Source organism: Hemicordylus capensis, chromosome 4, assembly GCF_027244095.1.
Source record: "Hemicordylus capensis ecotype Gifberg chromosome 4, rHemCap1.1.pri, whole genome shotgun sequence".
Classification (NCBI taxonomy): domain Eukaryota; kingdom Metazoa; phylum Chordata; class Lepidosauria; order Squamata; family Cordylidae; genus Hemicordylus; species Hemicordylus capensis.
In genome coordinates, this window is record NC_069660.1 from 150,864,009 (window position 1) to 150,888,036 (window position 24,028).

At 44.3% G+C, this 24,028-nt stretch overlaps 3 protein-coding genes across 18 annotated transcripts in view; 2 read left to right on the forward strand and 1 right to left on the reverse strand.

Moving 5' to 3' along the window:
• The window catches only part of LOC128324291 (uncharacterized), a 49,928-nt gene extending 31,212 nt beyond the window's left edge, over positions 1-18,716 (forward strand). For 4 of the 6 annotated variants that reach the window (XM_053248667.1, XM_053248668.1, XM_053248666.1 and 1 more), the window contains 6 exons: positions 389-541; positions 9,469-9,573; positions 11,055-11,160; positions 12,134-12,196; positions 12,906-13,088; positions 15,916-18,716. In XM_053248667.1, coding sequence (XP_053104642.1) covers positions 389-541; positions 9,469-9,573; positions 11,055-11,160; positions 12,134-12,196; positions 12,906-13,088; positions 15,916-16,457 — 1,152 coding nt within the window. In that variant the 3' untranslated portion in view covers positions 16,458-18,716. Of the gene's footprint in view, positions 1-388; positions 542-9,468; positions 9,574-11,054; positions 11,161-12,133; positions 12,197-12,905; positions 13,247-15,915 lie in introns of those variants that run through there. The other 2 variants (XM_053248670.1, XM_053248672.1) reach the window with 2 other exon arrangements.
• LOC128324297 (uncharacterized) overlaps positions 1,047-24,028 on the reverse strand; it is a 54,697-nt gene continuing 31,715 nt past the window's right edge. For 3 of the 11 annotated variants that reach the window (XM_053248692.1, XM_053248696.1, XM_053248695.1), the window contains exons 2-5: positions 10,923-11,385; positions 8,373-8,614; positions 6,189-6,506; positions 1,047-4,787 (exon numbers count right to left, since the gene is read on the reverse strand). In XM_053248692.1, coding sequence (XP_053104667.1) covers positions 3,018-4,226 — 1,209 coding nt within the window. In that variant the 5' untranslated portion in view covers positions 4,227-4,787; positions 6,189-6,506; positions 8,373-8,614; positions 10,923-11,385 and the 3' untranslated portion in view covers positions 1,047-3,017. Of the gene's footprint in view, positions 4,788-5,384; positions 5,595-6,188; positions 6,507-7,623; positions 8,349-8,372; positions 8,615-10,918; positions 11,386-24,028 lie in introns of those variants that run through there. The other 8 variants (XM_053248702.1, XM_053248693.1, XM_053248701.1 and 5 more) reach the window with 8 other exon arrangements.
• LOC128323171 (2-5A-dependent ribonuclease-like) lies at positions 19,917-23,621 on the forward strand. Its single transcript, XM_053245892.1, has 2 exons — positions 19,917-19,960; positions 21,714-23,621. The coding sequence occupies exons 1-2, from the start codon at positions 19,917-19,919 to the stop codon at positions 23,275-23,277; spliced, it is 1,608 nt and encodes a 535-aa protein (XP_053101867.1). The 3' UTR covers positions 23,278-23,621.

Consider the following 24,028-nt stretch of genomic DNA (forward strand, 5'->3'; position numbering starts at 1 on the left):
AACAAAAAGGCATTGGTCAGCTTTCTGAAATGCAGGCCTCTGCTGGGAAGAGGTTCTACAAGGAAGGCTCCACCAAAGAGAAGGCCCTACTTCTCAAAGAAGCCAAGTTAACTTCTGGTGGGAAATGAAAGCCAAGCTGGGCCTCTCCAGAGGATCACAGCAAGCAGAGGTTTATAATTGAATCACTTTTCAATATTGGTTCCTGCTTTATTTACAAATGCAACTCCCATATCCCATTCATGTTGTCCCTGAAAGTTGGCTCAAGAAATACAATGAAGTGAGAGTATTGGTGAATGCAGCATTGAAATGGGTGAATTTTGACATAGCTCTAGGAAAATTGAAAAGAGGCAACTGCTGATGATAATTCCCTTCTGTTTCCCATCTGTAGGAGAAAGCCATGGTTCGAGCAGCAGCCATTGAACATCTTGGGATGCTTCGGGCCAGGTTTGGGGAGCAATGGCCTCCATGTATACCTGAGGAAGGCCTGTATGAGCTTGTGAATGTTTTGATTCACTTGGAGGATGAGGATGAGGTGGCTGAGGTCAGTTCCCACCAGCACAGCTTCTGTAGGGGGAGGCAGGAATTGTCCTCAGGATCCTCATGTGCAGTTTCTCCTCCCAAGGCTGATGAACCTCTGTGGGTTCATTGTCCTACGTGCCCATTCTTGACTAACTTCTTCACCACCACTGCTTATTTATGGCCTTGCCAAGAACAACATATAGAAATATTATATAAATATTAGGCCACCTAAGTCCATTGGGACTGGTCAGCGTTGGTGTGCTGAATTCTTCATGGGATTGAGCTGTAAGAGTACATACTGTAGAAGTAACTAGGAGCACGCTACCCTCCAGTGTCATGCTTGTTTCTTTCCACAGGCAAAGGTGGTTTTTGGACAAGGTGTTATGGACACCTCCCCACCACCACTTCCAAGTTTGTTTAGTGGTGCTGGGTGCCCTCTCAAAGCAGCCCACTCCAGCAGTCAATTGCTCTTTACAATACATACCTTTTGTTCTTTACCTACCAAGACAGGCTATGATTAAGGAATGTAGTAGTAGTAGTAGTTCTTTTATTGCAGCCATAGGCCAAACAAAAACAAAAGTGACAATAACACAGCCATTCAGAATTACAATAAGCAGAATAAATATAACAATACATACAGGTAAGACTAAAACTACCATAAGATCAAACTTATAAAAGTCTGTGGCGGGATGTCTGTCTCATCGCCCCATAAATAAATTTGGCTAACACTTTGGTGACTTCATCATTGGTATCAGCTAAACAACAATTAAGATAAAAAGGATCAGACCTACCAAGGAATTGCTCTAGTCATAGATGCAGTAATTCATTCCTAGAATCACGATAAAGGGAACAGTATAAAGGAATATGAGTGACTGTTTCCAAACTACCCTCCCCACATAGACACAACCCGGAAACAGGGGGTTCTTTAGAGGACCTCTTTTGAAGCAAGGCTGAAGGTAATACATTCAGCCTAGCCCTAGCAAAGGCTGGCCTAAATTTAACAAAATGAAGAATGGTTAGATAACTAGCAGCCTGTTTTCCAGCTGGAGGGGAAATGCCAAGGTACAAAGGGGAACCATATTTGTTTCCAAGGTCAAGTAGGTGTTGGTACTCAATATCCTTTAGGTGCTGAATGGCAATAGCCTTCGCCTTTACAAAACCCAAGGAGAAAATGTGAGAGGGGGAAAGCCCCATGCCCAACAATTTGTTGGTGACAACAGACAACCATGGATTAGGGAAGGTGTCTGTCCACATATGTTGAACATATGAAGGTCCCTCAGGGTCCCAAACAGAGTTTGAGCCAGCGTGTGAATGAGGCCTCCCAAGCTAAACAGGAGATCGGATAAGAGCCGGTCTCCAAACATAAAGCAGCAGAAGATACACATTTGGGAACTCTGAAAATGGCTCTAAGGAATCTAGACTGGATCAATTCGATATCTGGATGTACCCCTTGGATCCAGATAGCGACTCTGAAGAGCATTTGAGCCACAATCTTGGCTCGAAACACTCGCAAAGCCATAGGTATAAATTGGCCGCCTTTTCCATTAAAAAAGCGCAAAAAGGCATATAGTGTGTTACGTGCCAGGGAGAGAAAGTGTAACTGCTGCAATTTCCAGTTCAAGTTGGATTGGAAATAGATCCGAAGGTATTTGAACTTGGTGACTTGTTCTATACTGGTCTGGTTGATCCTCCATTTATAAACTTTCCTAGAATTCGAGATACCAAAACCTTTGATTTATCAAAGTTAATGGAAAGTTTGTTTATATTACAATACTTGGCAAACGCCTCCAAGAGTCTCATTAAGCCAAGCCGAGACTGAGATAAAAACGCCATGTCATCAGCATATAACAACGCCAGTGCTCTTACATCTGCCAGTTTAGGAGAATGGGCATCCGCCCTTCCCAAAACCTGGACCAGGTCATTAATAAATAAATTAAACAATGCAGGTGCCAGCAGACAAGCTTGCCTGACTCCTCGGGTGGTAGGAATATGCTCAGTTAGGGCCCCTGAAGGATCATATCTAACTTTGATTGTGGAATTGGCATAAAGTCGTCTGATTAGGAATAAGAGCCTTTTATCAATAGATATTTCACTACAAACAACAAAAGAAGTTTAGCCCATAGTACCTCTCTTGGTATGGAATCAAAAGCAGCTCACAAATCCATGAATGTGACAAAGAGTTTACCCTGTGTACTTGCATGCCAGATGGTATAATACCATACTGTGATCTAGCGTCGAGTGGCCAGCCCTGAATCCCGCCTGCTCGGGGCCTAGAATATGGTACTCCAGCGTCCAGCCCTCCAACTTATCCAAAAGATAACGGGCGTAAAGTTTGCCTATCACCGATAACAAGCTAATGGGTCTATAGTTGGAAGGGATGGAGGGGGAGCCATGTTTATAAATAGGGACCACAATGGCCTCACTCCAGGAAGAGGGAATAACACCTGTTATTAATCGAGGTAAACAAACTGGCTAGGACATGAGCCCACCAATCAAGGTTACCTAATACTGTCTACAGGGAAAATGAGATCAGAACCAGGCGCTTTCCTTTTCTTTAGACCTCTAACTAGATTAACTGTATCATCCAGTGTAAGAGGTGGCCACAAGGGCAACTTCTCAGGGGTGGAGGGATCATTACCCAAAGAGGCCAAAGCTCCATTAAAGGGAGCATGAAAGTGGGCTACCCAAGCGGGTGCGGGAACCACAGAAAGCACTCTAGGATATGTAGAACCTGAAATAATGTGCCAGAAGGCACCACTATCCTTATTATGAGTGGCCAAAATTAATCTCCTCCAGATGTTTTTCTGTGCCTGGGACTTGGCAGACCTCACACATATTTTATAAGCTTTCTTAGTTGTGAAATATTCTAGAGGGAGCACTTGGTTGGAACCAGCTCTGTATTCCCTATATATGCCCCTCAGCCTGGGAAACAGATCCCTGCACTGGGAGTCAAACCGCTCATTAGAGTCATTCATCCTACCTCTCTTAAAAGAGTGCAGTTGACCTGTAGTCAGGATCTTTTGCGAAACCTCAGCCTCAAGCTTCTCATAACAGGAGATTGCTAGCGCTCCCGACGGGGCCTGCACAACACAGTTATATAACTCAATGCCAACTGCAGAAGAATACAGGGTATTCAATGCCCTTTCCACATCAGGTGACCATTTTACCTTCCATCCCATTTTAGTAGGGAAGGATTCAACTGAGCTAGAAATAAAACAATCTTTTCTAGCTTGTGGTATATCAAGGCAAAAAAGAAGGGGCAGGTGATCTCTAAAAGCTTGATCGCCCACTTCAAACAGTACGACCCAATTAAACAGCAGGGGAGAAACCAAAATATAGTCCACCACACTGCTGCCACAAGAGGATAAATATGTAAATTCACCTGGGATGACAGGGGGGACAGTACCATTTAAAGGAATCAGATCAAAAGATCTAGCAAGATGTAACAATTTAGCCCCTGCCTTATTAAGGACTCTATCTTTAGATAAGCAAATATGAGTAAAGGAACCATCTGAGTTATCACCCCCACTCCACAAATGGGAGGCGATTACTGCATTATTATCCGGGCCACATCTTGCATTGAAATCACCCGAGAGCAGAATCTCAGCGCACGGGATCTTCAAACTAGTTTCCAGGATATAAGAGTCCAGTTGATAAATGGCAGCCATAGGGCCATAAGAGGAACTGGGGGGGGGGGATGCAAACATTAATTAACAATATGTCCTCACATGGGGTTTTAATGAGAACAGCCATTGCAAAAGGAAAAAAGTCAAGCAACCATAGAGAGTCCTCTTCTAAGGAAAGCAAAACACAGCAAGTCAAGCCCCCTTTGAGTCTTCCCCTATTGGAGTCAGAGTGGGCAACAATTTATAAATCACATAGCCGTTGATATTTAAATCTTCCTTAGACCATGTTTCCTGCAGCAGTAACACATCCTACTTTTGTAAAAAAGATAAAAATGCTAGGTTACATCTTTTCCCAGCCCACTCCGCTATAATCCAACTAATAAAACTCCAATTTACACAATTACAACCAGAAACACTATGTTTCGAGCCTGTAGGAAGAGAAGGCTCATGTGTGACTAAATCACCAGGATGGCTGAACATATCGCACAGAAGCATATCCCGGTGGGAAGACTCTGGACATGGCATCAGAGGAATAAGCTGAGTTATAAGACGCATTTGGCAATCCACTCCAAGATGGCTGCAGCCCAAACAGTCATATCTGAGCATAGGACGATGTCTAGATCGACAGGCAATACTGTCTATCTGCAGGAGGAAAAAAGTTGGTGATTTTAGTTTGTGTCCAGTGTGGTACAAGTCCAAAAGGCTCAGAGCGCAAGGGCCCTTCTCTAAGAGCTAGATCGGGAGGGAGCCCCTCGCAAGAGGGGTTGGGAGTATTAACTGATCTCCCAGGATTCGCCTGCAAAACACTCTTCCGATGTTTGCGGTTTTCTGTCAGAATGGTTTCAAGATGGGACAATTTGGAAATATTAGACCACAGTCCATCCTTAAGGAGGGATCCAGGTTCCCGGAGTAAATCCCTCTCCTCATCAGATGATTCCAAGGAATGGGTGTAAATGGGAGGATTTTGTACTTCCTTCATTTTAGATAGCTCATCCATTGCCATAACTAAGGGGACATCAAGAAACTTCTCAGGGGGGATTAACTGACCATAGTGGTGGTCGGGTACGGGCGACTCCAAGGGCGCTCCAACTTCCGACAAAATCAAGGGAAAGAAATCCTCAAATTCTCCCAGGGGGATCAAAGCTAACTTAGGTGGGGAGGGGAACAAACCCTTGCAGAAAAGGCCGCGAGGCCAGAACTTGGAGTGCAGACCGAGGGAGCAGAAGATAGATAGCTCACCTGATCTGTTTTATATATGACCTGATGCCCCCTAGTGGAATGCCTTCTAGATAGATAGCTCGTGGAAGGCTTCTCTATGTTCACCCTAGACACCCTTGAGTTCTTCAGAGAGGCCCCTGTGTGAATTGCATTTAGCTTCCTAAGCTCCATGAAAACTCATCTGGGATAAATATCCCATTTAGCCAGATGGTTCTTCATACGTAGTAAGGACTGTGAAATAAAAAAGGAATTGAGGTAAATGGCATTGTGAGGAAAGGCTAACAAAGATGCAAGAGAACTAACAATTTGTGCTTTAGAATTCTGCTAAGGTTGGTAGACTAATTGAAAACAGAACTTTTCCTGGCTGAATGCAGCGTCAGCCGGAATTGACTGTGAAGCTGACCCACTAGGATTATAATGAGCTCTCAAGTTCCTTGAGGCTGGTAAAATATTAAAATAAGTATCAGTCTGCACACTGACATCAACGACGGCAGGGGCTTCCTTAAATATTGCAGTATCAGCCATTGAGGAGGGCTTAGAGTCCCTCCTCAGCTCAATAATCAACGTATCTAGCTGTTCAGTTATTAACGATAAGCAGTGGAATAGGAGCTTTAAAGACTCTTGCACCAAGAAAGCCATGCTAGAAGAGACTCCCTCAACAGAATCCAATGAAGGTCTCTGACAAGGGGCTTGCCTTTGCATGATAGAATTAGCCAAAAGAATAAGAGAAGGTTCACTCACTGCACTCTCCTCACTGCTGCTGCAAAAAGTCAAGGGAGAGTTACAATCAAAAGAGCATTCCATAGGATTATTACAAGTGCTTACTTCTGGGTTCACTGAGGAATTCAGCAGCACGAAAGCATCCTCCACATTTCCCTTCTGATTATCATTTAGTGGAACGGATTGAGGAAGCTGAGTGAAAAGTGGTTCATTCCTTTCTGTGGGGGTGTTCTTCCCTTTTAGTCAAGAAGTTGTTTAATGTGGGACGGGGCATTTTCCCACCTTTTTTTAATCTTTGGAGAATTTCTTTCTGTGCTTTGCTCCCATCGCGTGCAGCTTTCAACCTTCAGCGTCAGCCTTCAGCGTCTTATCTTCCTAGGCAGTTCAGTAAACCCAAGGCCACGGTATCTTTAAATGCAGTTGCTAGCAAACATAAACACATAATAAAAAAGCATGCCAGCTGATAAAAATGGTTAAAAACAAATTAAAAACCAAGGAGAGAAGCTCTGAAGTTGAGAGACACGTGCAGCCCGGTTAAGGAATGTAAACCATATGCTTACTGGGCCACAATTTGCCCTTATATGAGGAACTCCTCAGCTTACACCCAGGGAATTCAGTGTGGTTTTCTTCCTCATACTTAGCTGTCCTTCTAATCTTACTTGGGACCTGCCACTACTGAATGCACATACCTTCCACCATTTTGCAAATGAAAATAGGGGTCCATTGGCAACACCCAGTTCTCATCACAAGGATTACTGCCTAAGCCCTGAAGAGCATATTCCACCTGCTAGATGCTGTGCACCACAGAGTGCCCTTTGCTAAGCAGCATTTGCCCTGGTTGCGTATGAATGGGAGACTACATGTGAGTACTGTAAAATATTCCTCTTCATGGATGGGGCCGCTCTGCGAAGAGTATCTGCATGCTTACATGCAGAAGGTTCCAAGTTCCCTCCCTGGCATCTCCAAGATAGGGCTGAGAGAGAGTCTTGCCTGCAACCTTGGAGAAGCTGCTGCCAGTCTATGTAGACAAGACTGAGCTAGATGAACCAATGATCTGGCTCAATATATGGCAGCTTCCTAAGTTCCTAGGGAGGGAACGAAATCCTGAAGAACAACAGAACTGGCAATACACATGAGAAATAACAAATAAGGCATCCCAGAGGCAAAAAAGGGGACAAGAGCAGGAGCAGTGATTTACAAGGAACATAACTCAGAAAACATGGGCGGTCACTGGCAAATAGGAACAATTAGAGGCTATTCTGGCGACCAGCCGAAATCGATCTAGGGGAACTAGGGGTTAACCCGCCTAAGTTCTCCTCCCCTTAAACCAGGTTTGCGGAGCGAGCGCTCCACAAACCCGTGTTTTCAAAATCGTGAGTAGCCGCAGCATGGCTCCGTGGTGAAGCTATTCATGAGTAGACCCCCAGAGGGGAGGCGAAAAGTTGCCTCCCGGCTCCAGGGTTCTCTCCTGTATGCCCTGCGCGCTGTATGGCCAAAGCGGGTGGTACGGATCGTGAGACCCGCCTCTTAGAGTTCTTACATGGCTGTCCAATGGGAGAGACCACTTCTCTGCCTGAGCTCTTCTGCTGTTTGCTGCATCCTTCCCCTTCTCTTCTGTCACTAAGAGGGCTGAGCAAGGGCTGGAAGTCAAGCGATATTGCTCTGTGCACCCCCCCTGAGAGAGAGGCAAATTGGTCAATTGAGAGATAGGCAAAGGTCTTTTTCAAGGGGAAGACTCCTCAGTGTGAAACCACCTTAAGTAGCGCAGCGGGAAAATGCTTGACTAACAAGCAGAAGGCTGCAGGTTTGAATCCCCACTGGTACTATATCGGGGAGCAGTGATATAGGAAGATACTGAAAGGATCATCTCAGACTGTGCAAAAGGAGGCAATGGTCAACCCCTCCTGTATTCTACCAAAAGAAAACCACAGGGCTCTGTGGGCACCAGGGTGCTTTCCAGGCTAGCTGCTGGAACAGCAGCACAATGCCTCTGTTTGGGCAAGTCGCATTCAGGACATAAACAGCAGGGGGAGCAGTCTCGCAGCAACTAATAAACCCTCCCAAACCAGCGACTTTTTCATGACGGATGTACGTCGTCCTTGCTCTATATGACAGCGATTAAATTCACAACAAGGCATGGGACATGTGAACAGCACCCTGCTGTCTGCATAGGGACTGCAGTGTCACAACGCAGGAAGTGTGGAAGCACACTTCCGAGATATGTCCTGACCCCGTTGTAGGGTCTAATCTGGAAAGCACCCTGGTGTCAAAATTGCCTTGACTTTTTACCTCAGTGTGATCAGAGTTCCCAGGCCGCCTTGTGTGCCCCTCAGCTGCTCATTGCCATTTGCTTTTGACTTGGCTTCCACACTGGACTGAACAGTGGTGTTGAGGCTAGAAGGGGGGCCATGGTCCTCCTGGGGTAAAGAGCTAAACTGAGGGCAGATGGAAAGCCTGAACCACCCGTGGGCTGTTCCTTCTCTGGCTCTTCAAGTTGCCAGCAGTCTGAATAATAGACCAAAGGTTGTTCCCTTCAAAAACATTCCAGAAGAGAGAAGTTAGAGTTGCAAGTCATCTTTTGCATACTGGCCAACATCCAATGCAGTCTAATGTCGGTGGTGCTGATCCACTTGCACATGCTCACAGTGAAGCACTGGCATTCTTGCACTTTGGCGCAAGTGTACAAATACTTTAAACAGCACACCTGCATTCTGGGAGCACTATTTAGATTGGAAAACCACCACTGCATTCTGGGAGCACTATTTAGATTGGAAAACCACCACTGCATTTAAGGACCACTATTTAGACTGGAAAACCACCACTGCATTTAAGGACCACTATTTAGATTGGAAAACCACCACTGCATTTAGATTGGAAAACCTCCCAGACCTGCATTCTGGGAGCACTATTTAGACTGGAAAACCACCACTGATGGCCGAGTTGCAAACTGGGAATAACTCCTGGAGCTTTTCCAAATGGCGATTTAATGCAGCTTTGCAACATTTAGGCGGGGTCAGGGAAGAGTTCATACGAAGGATCCATTTACAGCAGTCCCTTGTTGTTAAGCCTTATTCAGCTTTCCTCCTGATTTGCAGTTATGACACATTATATGTGTCCTACAAAAAGTAGTATTTTGGTGCATTGCTCAAAATGGCTTAATTTCAGTCACTTCCTGCTGCAGTAAAACTGGCCATCTGGGAAAGTTCCTGTTCTCAGTGGCACTTACTCCCAAGTAAACATAGGTAGGAGAAGGAGAAATCAATAGGAAGGGCTGGTCAAGGTCAGCTTCATCCTGGAGAAGCTGCCACTGGAGGGAGCATCTGATGAAAAGCTATCAGTGCTGTCTGTCTTTAGGTCTTGAAGTTCAACTCTGCTTGTATTGCAGGCAACAAAGGCCACTCTGAAACAGCTGGTCCCAGAGGTGAGGTGGCGGGTAGACCCCAAAACCTATAGCCTCCATCGTGTGCTCCATCAGGCGGCCAAATATGTGGTGAGTTGAGTTGCCTTTGCGGCGATCCTGAAATACCACTTGCTGATTCTTTCTCATGACTTGATCGTTGTTAATTCTACCTGTCCTTGCTGGAAATCAGGGCAGCTTACACTGGGTTCTCCCCAGAACAACCCCTGAGGAAGGGCAGAAGGAGAGTGGTCACAACCTCACCACCAAGCTTCATGCAGTAGTTTGAAGTCTGGTCTTTCCAGCCAGAGACATCTCACCACAGTGACTGGCTCTCAGTGGCACAAGGCTGGTTCAAGAGTGTTGTCTTGCCTGCACAGAACTGCTTTTTTGTTTTGTTTTGTTTCTGTTAGACCTTGTAGAGCCTATATATAGGATTAGGTCTTTCCTATCCAAAGTGTACTTCACCAATAAATCTACTTTGTATCTAGATTCTACAAGAATCTCCATATGTCTTCTATAAATAGCTGCAACAACTAAACTCTGCATTCCAGTTACAGAGTGGGGGTAGCTTCTTTAGTGCTCTGCTAATTAACATCACTGGTAAATTCGCCCTCCAACAGGGTTATGGGCCCAGCAGCCTAAAACATCTACAGCAGAATTTATTTATTTCTCCCCTCTCTTTTAGAACTTTCTTGTTCCCTTTTAAAGCTAAAATTCCCCAGACTTGCTATAACGCTTTGCAATTTAAGCTTAGTGCCTGATGCTTCCAGAGCCATGGTCACAGGCTCAAAACTTTGAGGCAAAGATTGTAAAATCAGTCCGATAAACATTTGATCATTTAATTCAGATCCACATTGTTTTAGAAATCTGTTCATCTCTAAAAGGTTGGCCATGTGAGCTGAGAAATCGTCAAGTTTCGTAATTGCTTTCATCCAGCTTGGGGAGAGCTGTTCCTGGATCCATGCTTTCTTTCTGACTAAATCAGTTGCACTTCCAAAAGGGGGGGGGATAAACTCTGCTGTAGATGTTTTAGGCTGCTGGGCCCATAACCTTGTTGGAGGGTGAATTTACCCATGATGGGTTTTGTGATTAATTAGCAGAGCACTAAAGAAGCTACCCACTCCAGTTACAGAGCAGAACACAGAGTTTAGTTGTTGCAGCTATTTATAGAAGCTGAAACTGGATAAACATGGAGATTCTTGCAGAATCTAGATATTAAGTAGATTTCATTATTGGTGAAGTACACTTTGGATAGGAAAAACCTAATCCTATCTATAGACTACATAATGAATAGTTAGGGAGAGACAGAGAGAGAGATGTTTCCATCTGCTCTCCAAGAGGAAGGGATTCTGAGACTCACTACAGGAAATGCTTGAGGAGTCATATCAGTGATCATAGAGTGGAGACAGATAGGAACAGCTAGGGAGACCCTTACTCACTATTTCTACTCCCAATGCCCCTAGTGGTCATCGGGATAGTCTGTGCAAAAGGTCAATGCACTGGAACTCTTATCTCCAACAGAGTGTTGTCTTGCATGCACAGAACTGCCTCTCTTTTTTTGTTTCTGTTAGACAAAAAAGTACAAGAAGGATCTGGTGCGTGGTGCTGCCTTCAGCTGCATGCTTCCTTCCTCCAACAATCTGCCAGCAGTCTCAAGGGTGGCAGCACTCTTTGTCGGTAAGTGAGGCAGTATCCTTCCTCTTTAGTGATGGACCTCAGCCTGCCCTGCCAACCCCTATCTGTGGTCTAGCATGATCCAGAAGTGAGGCAGTTCAGGATTTGAATGGAAGTCACCCTTGCCGAAGATGCTACAACTCAGAGCCAGGAAGGAGGGGTCACTGGGCTCTGTAGAAACAATGCTTTGTTGTTCTGTTCTGTACTCTCCTCAACGGCAGGATGTCTCTAAATAGGCACAAAGGAAAGCAAGTACAGGAGATTTGGAGTATGTGTATCATATCAGTTTAACTGCATGTTACTTTAAATATGTCATTAGGCCCTTGCACGCATCCAGATCAGTACCATGACACAGAGGGAGGGAAGGCTTAATCCTTGCTTGGCTCCCAGTGAGGGCCCAATCCAGATTGGCCCCACTCCTTAAATGCAAGTACTCAAAGGCCAAACTATGTGTTTCAAGTAATACATTTGGACCCTAAGCAGTGGGGAAGCAAGGCAAACCTTGATAGGCAAAACTGCTCTTAAACACAGCACCAGCTGAATTCTCCAGAGGTAAGAGCCACTCCCAAGTCTTTCACCTGCCCACTGCAAATAGTCACAATTCTTTCTCTGGGCAAAATTTGAAACCGCCTTCGCTTTCCCCACTTCTTGGTACATACTTCACAAGCAGAACACTGGCCTGTAACCTCATATGGAGTATTGACCACCTCCATTCCTGGTTGACCTGGATTGCCCAGTAAGCATTGTTCAGTTAATTATCGGTAGCCAGGCCATGAAGGTGGGCAACATAATGCCCATAAGGCCTTCATTCAGTCTTGGAGGAGTTCCTTCTGCTCAGGTCTCTAGAGATGCCATGGCATACCCCAGCCACTCCATCCTGCTCCCCCCCTCCTACACTAGTTAGGTAGATAGATAGTCTAATCTGATAGACTGGATTCCCCGGTGGTGACTTCTGTTTGCTCCGTTGTCTCTATAGGACACCTTGCTCACAAGGATGCAACCTTCATCACGTTGGAGGATATGGGCTCTTACTGTACATGTAAGTGGGAGATTTGTCTTTGGAAGAGAGGGAAGCAAGTGGCTTCTGCTAGCAAGTGTGCCTGAAGACAGATGCAACACTGAGAAGAGGGATGGATGGATGGATGGACGGGTGGATGGATGGATGTTGAGGGCAACTCCACTGCCCCCAAAACACATGTACATTTCTCTTTCTGTTTGGAGCAAGTTCTGGCTTGGAAAAATGAGAAGGGCAGACAAGCTTTTGTTTTCTCAGAGAAAACATGCCTCTGAAATGGCCCTGGAAGCCACTGGTGCTATGTCTCTGATGCCCACATGTTGGCTACAGCCGATAGATCACCAAGCTATCTTCCCCATCCTAATCCCTGGAGTCGTTCTGTGACTCTTTGAGAACAATGGGAATACAGATTCCGTTCCAGGTTACCCAAGAACCAGTAACTTGTAAGTGGCTTTCATGTGACATCTGCTAGAAAAAGCTTCCTCCCAGCTGCCCTATTGGTATCCTCTGTGCCTCGGTCAGGTTCAGACACAAAGGGAGCAGAGAGAAGCGTTCCTGGTGGCTGTCCCCCACCCCCATATTCCCTCTCCTACTATCAAGTTGCCCAAGTCTTGGCACAGTTTTTTTGCCCTTTGAAGTCTAAAGAAATACATCCCACTGGTGTTGGGGTGGGTGGAAGGGTAGTCATCTGTGCATCTTTGGCCAGCTGATCTATTCTCTCTTGCTCCCTCAGGGCTTGAAGGGATGGCCGAGCATAATGATGAAGAGGTGCGGCGTGCAGGAGAAAGCACCATTTGTGCCATGCAAAAAGCCGTTAATGACCATACTAAAGGGAGAGTCCACACACTAAAGAAAAGGTTTATCCGGCATGTGAAAAAAGAAAGATGCCCCAAAGACTTCAAACACTCAGTGCCTGGTGAGTGAGGAACCACCATTGTAGCACAACTCCACTGTCCCTGGGGCCTGTGAGGGGAACTTTCCAATGACCTGTGGCCCGTGTGAATAAATGGGAAGAGGGCAATCTGGATTGTTCACCTCAGTCAGAAAAAGGCCTTGGCCAACCCTTTCCCTGTTGGAGAGGAGAGCTGGTCTTGTGGTAGCAAGCATGACTTGTCCTCTTAACTAATCAGGGTTGCATATGAATGGGAGACTAGAAGTGTGAGCATTGTAAGATATTATTCCCCTCATGGGATGGAGCTGCTCTGGGAAGAGCAGAAGGCTGCAAGTTCCCTCCCTGGCTTCTCCAAGATAGGGCTGAGAGAGATTCCTGCCTGCAACCTTGGAGAAGCCACTGCCAGTCTGTGTAGGCAATACTGAGCTAGATAGACCAATGGTCTGACTCAGTATATGGCAGCTTCCTATGTTCCTATGTAATCCAACTTGTGGGCAGGTAAGAGCAAAGGAGCCCTCAGAAGCTGGTTGCAGAGAGAGGCTTCCCTGGCTTTAGGAAGGCTGGTAGTCCATCCTTGCAGAGTCTCATTCTCCAGTGCATGATGGCATCCTGGTCCAAGAAGAGGCCAAAGTACATTTCATCTCTTTCCCCCTTTCTCTTAGACTCGTGCAGTCCGGGTCTCAGCCCCAGTGGGCTGGGTGTCATCAAAGAAGGCAGACTCCGGCTGTTCCTTAGGGCAGGGCCGGATTAAGCTAGTGTGGGGCCTGTAGCATATGTTATGAAGGGGCTCCAAATTTTAAAAATACACATAAATATTGAAACATAAATTATTTACTTGCATAGTAAAGTAATTCAATTTTTTTCATTTGCTTAGTGCCCCCCCACCAACCACCCCATGCCTCCACTCAGCTGAGCCAGCCAGTCAACAAATTTTGCAAAACACACACACACACACACACACACACACACACACACACACACACACTTTCGTGACTCCTGACCATGGGTTTTCCTTCTGAGTTATTTTCACAAAGAGAAAGGGGGTGGGGAACAAAACTCTGAATGTTTAAATTAAAAGGTTCTCAGGAATTCTGTACTTTGAGAAATCTGAACCTATTAGCAATTTTGGCACACAACAGTGGATGTTTGATTCCAATGTGTGCAGAACATATTGGATCCCAGCAGCCATCACATTAAAAGGGCCATTTGACAATATTAAGAATATATGTTTAACCTCTTGTGCAAGCCTGACAGGAAAGCAGATGTATATTTAAAATAGTTGATGTATTGCAAATGAATGTGATTATGATGAGGTGCATTAGCAACTTCCATGAAAACAGAAGTATCCAAAAGACAATCTTTTGGCAGGAGGCACAGCCTCTTTCCATCTAAATTACACTAACATGCTTAATATTAAAAGGAGGAAATGCACAAATCATTCAGTGCAACCCTAAGCATGTTTACTTAGAAGTAAGTCCCACTGACCTCAATGAGCCTTACTCCCTAGTAAGTGTGTTTAGGTTTGCAGCCTCCGTTTATCTTTGGACAATTTCAACGGGCATCCCAATGTAAAGCTAATGAAGTTGGCAACACAGCAGTAGTTATTTCAGTTCCAAATTCCCTCCCAAAAGCACTAGATACTAAAGGAGGATATAAGTGACCTTACCCAACAAGACCATAATATAATCTCCCTCCAAGCTCCCCTCAATTGATCCACTAAACTTTGAGACTCCTCTGAGTTACTTCCGGCTTTCTTTTTCCTCTTAAAGGTACACGTTCTCATTGTTTATTTTTACCCTCTCCCAGTCAGTCGGAAAACACTGGCAACATTCAACTAGCATCTTCTTTAGCTTCCTTTCTTCCGCCCGGCATTAATAGTTGGTTGTTTTTTAATCTAAACTGTTTTTATTTCTTTTATTCTCTCTGTGTATGTTTTTAAAAACTTTTACAGTTTGAACAAATAAGGACCAACTCCCTGGCAATTAAGTTATCCTTGAGACCCCTTTGCAAGCTATCTGTTCCTATTGTTGTTCTTACTACTCCCTCCCGTGCTGCTTAACATAATAGATAACCCAATCAATACCATGGTGCCAGGAAGACCTTGCTTAAATGCTCTCGAGGGAGGCGAGAGAATGGGCAGCAGCAGGCAATGAGGAGAGTCAGCAGAGAGTACCAAATAGAGAGCAAAAGAAGGGGCAGACGTTCAAGCCAGGCGTGCGGGGCCCTAGAAAACGCAGGGCCCGTAGCAAATGCTACATTTGCTACTATGTTAATCCTGTCCTGGCTCTGTGGTCGCCAGGAGTCGACACCGACTCGATGGCACACTTTGCTAAAACTGATAGGACTTGAAAATGTTTAATTGTGGCTGGGTTATGCTCCTAACGTACAAAGAATTTTGCATCACAGTTACCATCAAAATAGCCCCTGTGAGGTTGAGGTTCATCATTCATAACAAACCTTGTTCTTCCATGTGCACATCCAACATACTGTGCATCATTCACATGTAACGTAGCCGCACCACCATTACTCTCCCATCCAAATTCGGATGTAACTGCTGCAAATTTTGTTTACATTCATTTCCCACCCCCTGCCCTGAAGTACAATGAGACAGCTTTGTAGCAGAGCAGAAGCAGCAGGTTGGCTATATATCAACTACTATTATTTTGTCCAGTTCTGCATTAGTATATCTGTGTTTATATAAATATATATTAATTTCTGTTACCACTATTTAAGAACCATAGAAGCCAAGGCCACCAAGCTGTATTTTCTCTCTCAAAAGCATGAAAAAAATGCATTACCAGTTATATTCACACAACAATCAGATCTCTCTCGATCTCGATCTCTCTCTCAGCTCGAAAATCATCAAAGTCATCATCCAAAGCTGTAAAATCCAAAGCTGTAAGAGTGATTTCGGAGGAGGATGGCAGTGGGGTAGACCATGCAGTGACAACAGTAGCTACCACAACTATCACAACTTCTACTACAAGTCAACCTTCTAGTACAACAAGGCAGCCTTCTACTACAACCACGACAAAGCAGGCTTCTACTACAGTTACAAGGAAACAGCCTTCTACTACAACCACAGTGAAGAAACCTTCCACCACAACAAGGCAGTCTTCTACTATGACCACCATAAAGCAAACTCCTACTACAACCAAAGCTGTGGCAACTCCTAGTATGACTGCAATGCAGCTGCCTTCTACTGCTGTTACAACGTCAGCTTCTACTATGACTACAACAAGGCTGCCTTCAACTATGACCACAACAAGAGAGCCTTCTACAACTGCAAATCAACCTGACACGGAGCGTACAACCAAAGGAAATAAAAGTATTGAATCAACTTCTTTGAAGACCATATTATCCAAACCCCTTCTCCCCAATCCAAAAAAGTAACCACATCCTTCAGCATTACTACCACAAAACCATTGAGGCCAAATACTAGCTTGCCACCTCACACTTCTTCAAGTATTAGTAATATACTGACTTCTACTGTGGCTAAAGTCACAGGTATGGCTGCTATGAAAACCACAACTACTCCAGCTAAAGGGACAACAACAATATCCAAAAGAGACACTACTACTGTAGCTATGGAAGCAACTTCAACAGCCGACAGAGACACAACCAATGCAAACAGCCAGGCTGTAACAAGAATGGAAAAAAGTGAAGCAACAAATGAAATTGATAAAAGTGATATCACAGCTGCAAATAAAGAGACTACAATAATAGACACTAAAGACACAAATAGTAATTTAGGCACTGCAAGTCCAATACAGACAGCAGATATTACAACCACAGGGACTCTAATAACTGATAAATCCGATGCAACTGCAGATTCCAAAGAAGCAACCACTGCAGATAAGGAAACAACATCTGTGGAAAGAAGAGAATCAACAGCCATTAATCAGGAGCCAGGTATGGATGATAAAAAAGACAGTAGTACTGTTGATGCCACAGTCATCACTTCAGCTGATAGAGAAAAGGCAACTACACCTCTCACAGATACAACTACAAGTATTGAGAAAGAGATTAAAGAGTCAACCGCAGAGCATAATCAAGAGACAGAAAACTCTAAAGAGAGATCTGTTACCAGAATCAAAGAAAAAATGACAGTTGGTGAAATGGAAACTTCAGAAAATCAAAAAGATTCTAGTGCAACTGCTGTTAATGAGGGGATGCCAACTGAATTGCTGCCAACCGTAGCCGATAGCTCAAAAAAAGAGACCATGACTCCATCAAGCCCAAATTCTAGAGATACTACAAACACAATAGAATCAGCAATTACATCTCGGACCATCAGAGAAATTGATCAAACTCAGGAACCAACGAACAAGCCAGAGCAACTTGTAACTCTAGATAATTCAGATCTCATTCCTGATGTTCTGCTAAGAGGTACACCTCAGCCTGAGGTTGATTTTGGAAGTGTGAGACCAGAACAGAGTAGTACAGTGACAGAGACAATAATAGAGACTGATCCAACAAGAGACACAGCCAATCCTGATGGTGATGATAAAAATTACAAACCAGAAAGTAGTACTACAGTCAGAGCATCAACAATGACACAGACTGAGCCAACAAGCAACACAGACAGGCTTGATGGCAGTTATACAAATGACAAGCCAGGAAGTAGCACAACAGTCACAGAGACAAGAGTAACACAGACTGATCCAACAAATGATGCATGCAGACTTGGCAGTGATAGTAACACACCAGAAGGGACATCTTCTATACACAGAGTATAACACAGTCAGATCCAACAAGTAGCACATCAAGCCCTGACAGTGATGTTAAAAATGACATACCAAAGGCAACTACTACAATCGCAGAGACAATAATACAGACTGATCTCTCAAGTGACATACCTACTCCTGATGGTGATGATAAAAATAAAAAATCAGGAAGCAGCACTACAGCAGTACTCACAGAGACAACAACAACAACACAGACTGATGGAGATGATAAAAGTGACAAGCCAGAAGGAACTACTATAGTTGCAAAGACAAAAATACAGACTGATCTCCCAAGTGACACATTTACTCCTGATGATGCTGATAAAAACCAAAAGCCAGAAAGCAGTACCATAGTCATGGGGACAACACCAACTGATCTAGGTGACACATCCAATCCTGAGGACACTAACAAAAGTGACAAACCAGAAGGGACTACTAGAGTCACAGAAACAACACAGACTGATCCAGGTGACACAACCAATCCTGATGGTGGTAATAAAAGTGACAAATCAGAAAGGACTACTACAGTCACAGAGACAATCATAACAGAGACTGATCCAGAAAATGGCACACCTAGCCCTGTTGGTGATGATAAAAGTGACAGGCCAGAAGGGACTACCACAGTCACAGAGAGAAGCATAACAGAGACTGATCCAGCAAATGACACACCTAGCCCTGTTGGTGACGATAAAAGTGTCAGGCCAGAAGGGACTACCACAGTCACAGAGACAATCATAACAGAGACCTGCCCTGAAAGTGATTACAAAAATGACAGACCTGCAGAGACCACAACAGTCAAAGAGACAGTAATAACAGAAACAATAATAACAGACACTGATCTAAGAAGTGGTACACCCAAACCTGAAAGTAATGATAAAAATGACAGACCTGAAGGGACCACAACAGTTACAGAGACGATAACCATACAGACCGATCCAGCAAATGGCACACACAACCCTGTTGGTGATGATAAAAATGACAAACCAGAAACAACCACTACAGTCAGAGAAACCATTACAACAGGAACTGATCCTTCTTCAAGCGATCCAGAGATACAAAAAATAGCATCATCACCCTCTAAGCCACCAAATGATGAGCCTAGTCCGAATGGCAACAGGAATGGTGACAGGCCAGATGATACTACAGAAATAATGGAGACAACAACAATAATCACAGAAACTAATACACCAAATCCCAATCAAAACGATTCCCCTAATCCTGATGAAAGTGACAGACCAGACAGCGTCACTACAGTCACAAAAACAACCACAACCACAACAGAATCAAACCCAAAGGACGGTGATAAAAATGGCAAGACAGAAGTTATCACTAAAGTTACATGGATAACTACTACTACTACCACCACCACCACCACCCAGTAAAATACAACTGAACAACCAGAAACAACCACACGTGATGTTACAACTAATACAAAAATTGACCTTGTTTCAGATAAACCCACCACAGAAAATCCAACTAACAAGAATACAAATACTACAGTAACACAGGTGACGACAACTTCCTCGGTGACATCCAAACCTCTGAGCACCCCAACTTCTACAGTTGATAAGACTACACAGTATACCTCCACTTTGCCCGCCACACTTACAACTACAAAAAGAAGAGTGATCTATTACCCAACTACAATATATTCCACAACAAGATCTCCTGAGAGAACTCCTAATATAACCAGAGAGTATGTTCAACCAGAAAAGATTGCCACACCCTTATTGTACAAAGGTATGTTTATTTCTTTATCCTTGTAATAAGGCTGAACAACACCACCATAACTACACAAGTGAGATCTGCAGCAAATTTTGCATATGCCAGACCCTAATGCCCATCTCCAGAATACAATAAGTTGTTAACAGGCCAATTCACTTTCCCCACCCCCACCACCAGTATTCTGCTACTGTTGTTTTCCAACAGACACCTTCAACATTTCATGGCTCCTGAGGGCTACTGATCATGGTCAAATGTTAACAGGCTAGTTTCTCTTATAAATTTTTCACTTTTTCTTTTAATTTACAAATACGTGTATTTCTATATAACTATGGGGTTTCTCATGTGTGTAGGAACCAATGCCTAATGTTGTGCTGGCCCTGGTTTGCTTCCAAACTGGTAGATGTTCAACTACCTGAGTTTGATATATAAATCCATGGAGGGAATGTAGGTTCTGTGTGTGTGTGTGTGCGTGTGTGTGTGAATAATATTTGCACAGTTAATTGTGAGCCAGGGTGTTATTTAGGGAGTGGGAAGTGATGTTCCCCTTCTGTTTTTCACACCACATGTAAGTCTACCTCTACACCACCCAAGATATGACTTGGGTTCAAATGGGCCACAACTTTACTGAATAAACCAAACTCAAATTAAATCTAACTGCAACAGGCCTGAATTTCAGCTCCCAGACCCAAGATGGGCAATCACACCCTGGCTCCGAGCAGTAGATTAGCACAAATCTGAGCCATAGCCAGTCCTTTAAAGGGGTCAGGGTATCTGCCAGTAATCTCACCCTTCCAAGCTGTTCAGCTTTTGAGGTTGGCAGTCCCACTGGTGTCAAGGAAAAGTCCCCAACTGCTATCCCTCATTTTATTGATAGATAGATAGATAGATAGATAGATAGATAGATAGATAGATAGATAGATTTTTATATCACCTTTCATTAAAACCATCTCGAGGCAGTTTACAAAATATTCAAATCCATATAACACTACATAACAGTTACACAATACAAATACTAAACTGGAATATAAAAATACAAATCTAATTAGAAGTTTTTTAAAAAACTTGCACAATTAGACCATAAAATACAGAGCAGCAGCAAAAAATAAAAACATTCATATAAAAACCTGGGTAAAAAAGTCAAGATTTTACTTGCTTTCTAAAAACTTTTGATGGAGACTGAGGAGCAAATGCCCACTGGGAGAACATTCAAAAGTCTGGGGGCAATAACTGAGAAGGGCCTGTCCTGCATACACAAATTCTCAAATTCTGTGACAGACTGAGGCAAATGCTTCCTCCAGGCATGGGTGTCTGGGGCTGGGGGCAAGAGGGTGCGCGCGCACACACACACACACACACACACCCTTCCAATGAGCCACTTCCCATTGACTTCAGTGGCACATTGGCTTTAATTATCTAACTGTTAACTGAGCAAAGAGGCGCCTTTTCAAAGTGGCAGATATTAAGCAGGGGGAGAGCAACTGGCCCTCTCCAACCCTAGCACAGCATCTTTCCAGTGGTTGTTGCTGGTGTCTAACATGTTTATTTTTAGATTGTGAGCCCTTTGGGGACAGGGAACAATCTTATTTATTTATTATTTTCCTACATAACCCGCTCTGAGAACTTTTGTTGAAAAGTGGTATATAAGTAGTAGTAGTAGTAGCAGCAGCAGCAGCAGCAGCAGCATATACCCAAGGAGTGGGGTGGTGGTATTGGATTTCTGACTTTGCCTCCCCCCGCTGCCAGAAAAAGTCCTGCAGACACCCATGTTTCCAGGAAGCCTTCAGGCAGAGCATGGAGGCAAAATTCCTTCCTTGTTGCTTGTCTCCAGTATTTGGTATGCAGAGGTATAGTGCAACTAAAAATGGAGGTTCTGTTTCACTATCTTGGCTAGTGATAGACATTCTTCATACTTACTCATCAGGATGTTTTCTCTCTTTGCTATACCGATGGAACATATATGAAGAAAGAAGACTTTGGACTCAGTTTTACACATGCAACTTTGTGATCCAAGACACCAAATTCTCTCTTAATTGTTTTTGTTATTTGAGCCCATGCAGCCCAAAACACCTGAAATCACTGTGTGTTGCGTTCAGCCCTATGGCAGCACAACTCCATATGTGCTGTGATGTCCATAACTCTACCGTTAATCCCAATACCTGATGTCACCATAGCCATTCAAATATTTTTCTTGTACTAGAAACATAGTTGGACTTTTTGGAAAGCCAGTAGAATTGCCACCATCAGGAGAACTGAGGTATCTGTCCTCCTGGAAAATGGCTGCAGAAGCACTCTATAATGCCGTACAAAATGGCTCAATTGAGGGCATCCAGAAACTGTTGGAAGACGGTGTAGATATCAATTCTAAAGTGAATAATCATGGCTTCACAGCTCTCCATTGTGCAGTTTGTGACAACAAGGAGGAAATTGTCTCCTTTCTTCTTGAAAAGGGGGCTGATCCACGTGCTAGAAAGGATAATGGAGCTACTCCTTTTATCACAGCAGGGATAACAGGCAACGTGAGGCTTCTGGAGCTCTTGCTTGACTCCAGAGAAAGAATCAATGAGTATGACTTCAATGGCTTCACAGCATTGATGGAGGCTGCTTGGCATGGGAAAGAGGAAGCCCTGAAATTCCTGTCTGGCTGTGGGGCAGATGTCAATTTCGCCAGAGTAGTGGATAAGGAGAAAAGGGCCCTGAATAGAGGCGGCAGAACAGCCCTGATGGATGCTGCAGAGAATGGCCACGTTGCTGTCGTCAAAGCCCTGGTAGAAGAAATGGAAGCTGTTGTGAACATCTGTGACAATAAGGATAGGAATGCATTAGTCCATGCTCTGTCCATGACTAAAAATAAGAACTGGGACCAGGACAAAGAGGCCATCGCCCTTTTCCTCTTACAACATGGGGCTGTTGTGAACAAGAAAGATGCATCAGAAAGAACTACCCTGATTTTGGCAGTTGAAAACCAGAGCCAAAAGCTGGTGAAGGCTCTGTTGGAAAAAGAGCAAGTTGACATCAATGCTGCCGACAAAAATGGAAGAACAGCACTAATGGTCGCCACTGAGAAGAAAAACTGGGACATAGCAAAGACATTGTGTGAAAAGGGGGCGAGGACAGACATTGGGGACCCCATTGGAATTGCATGTAGAACTTATCACCTTGAGATGGTGAAACTGCTTCAGCAATATGGTGCCATGGCTAGTTCAAGTCAGCCCCAGAAACACTGGACCCCAGTCAGCAAACACTGGGGACCCAAGCTGCAGGAGCTCTATGGGAAAAGCTGCGTTGCTATTGGAAAACTCAGGATCTACAAAGCAAATTGTGATTTCAGGTTCCTGGAAACCTCTCAGGGTGGTGTCTACCTGGGATTTTATGATGAAAAAGAAGTGGCTGTGAAGATATTCAAGAGTGAATCAGCAAATGCCAAGTGTGAGAAAACCTGCCTTGAAAAATGCCGTACTACCAGCAAATATCTGGTAAAGTTCTATGGGTCGGAAGAAGAAAATGCCTGTCTCTACATTTGCCTCTCCTTGTGTGAGAAGAATCTTGAGGAGTACTTGAAGACATCAAATCATGCAACTCTGAAGAGTGAAGATATTCTTCCAACAGTCTTTCAGGCAGTGCAAGAGCTGCATACGTTTGGATTTGGCCACCAAGATCTGCACCCACGTAACATTTTGATAGGTTTGTATTCTTTAGAATTTGGCTGCCAAATACAGTCCACATGGGAGTCCACACCGTGCACTCCAGTGCAGACCCCCTGAGCTGAATGGGACAGATGAATTGTGGGGGAGAAGGAGGTTTTAAAAACCTGGCATATCTCGTGACTTATTTGCACAAGCCGTCTTTTTGCAATGTTACCATTTCCTCTTGCTGCCTCAAGATGAGAAAGGAAACCTGAATGTGATGGGCTTCAGTCCTCTGGAGCAGAGAAACAAGCACAAGCTGCTTAGTTTGGGTCTTCGACTCCTGCTTTCAGTTCTCATTGTTGTAATCACATTGGAGACAGTGTGATCCAGCCAATAGATTTGTTTTGTTCTTGGAGGAAAGTTAGATGTGGTGTTGGCAATTCCTTGTGCATACACATGGAATTGTCCCCACCACATAAGAGAGGTGTAAAAAGCAAAATGAGTGTCTGTGTGTGTGTGTGGGGGGGGCAGATTTTGAAGAGTGGCTGTGTGAGAACTGCAGACCCCTCTGACCCACTGGGCCCAGTTCTCTCTGGTGAATTCTATACAACTCGCATTGAGATGAAGGGGAACTGCGATAAAGACCATTACTTTGTTCTCACACACCCATTCATTTCCCTGGGGCCTGGGAGGGAAACTTTCCAATGGACTGTGGCCTGTGTGAATTAATGGGAAGGGGCCTACAGTTGCAAGCTCTGCTCTGCTCTGCTCTCTCACAGACTCGTTGTTCCCACACGGGACAGACAGAGATGAAGACCCTCCTACCAAGTGGGCACAACCTCAGCAGTGCCCTCTCTTTGTGAATCTCGTGTGCTCACTCCCATTA

What these genes read in the sequence shown, in the direction of transcription:
- LOC128323171 (XM_053245892.1), top strand. Translation starts at nt 19,917, where the DNA reads ATGTTCAACTACCTGAGTTTGATATATAAATCCATGGAGGGAAT. An exon ending in TATAAATCCATGGAGGGAAT is followed by an intron (nt 19,961 to 21,713) that starts GTAGGTTCTGTG and finishes TTCTTGTACTAG; the next exon opens with AAACATAGTTGGACTTTTTG.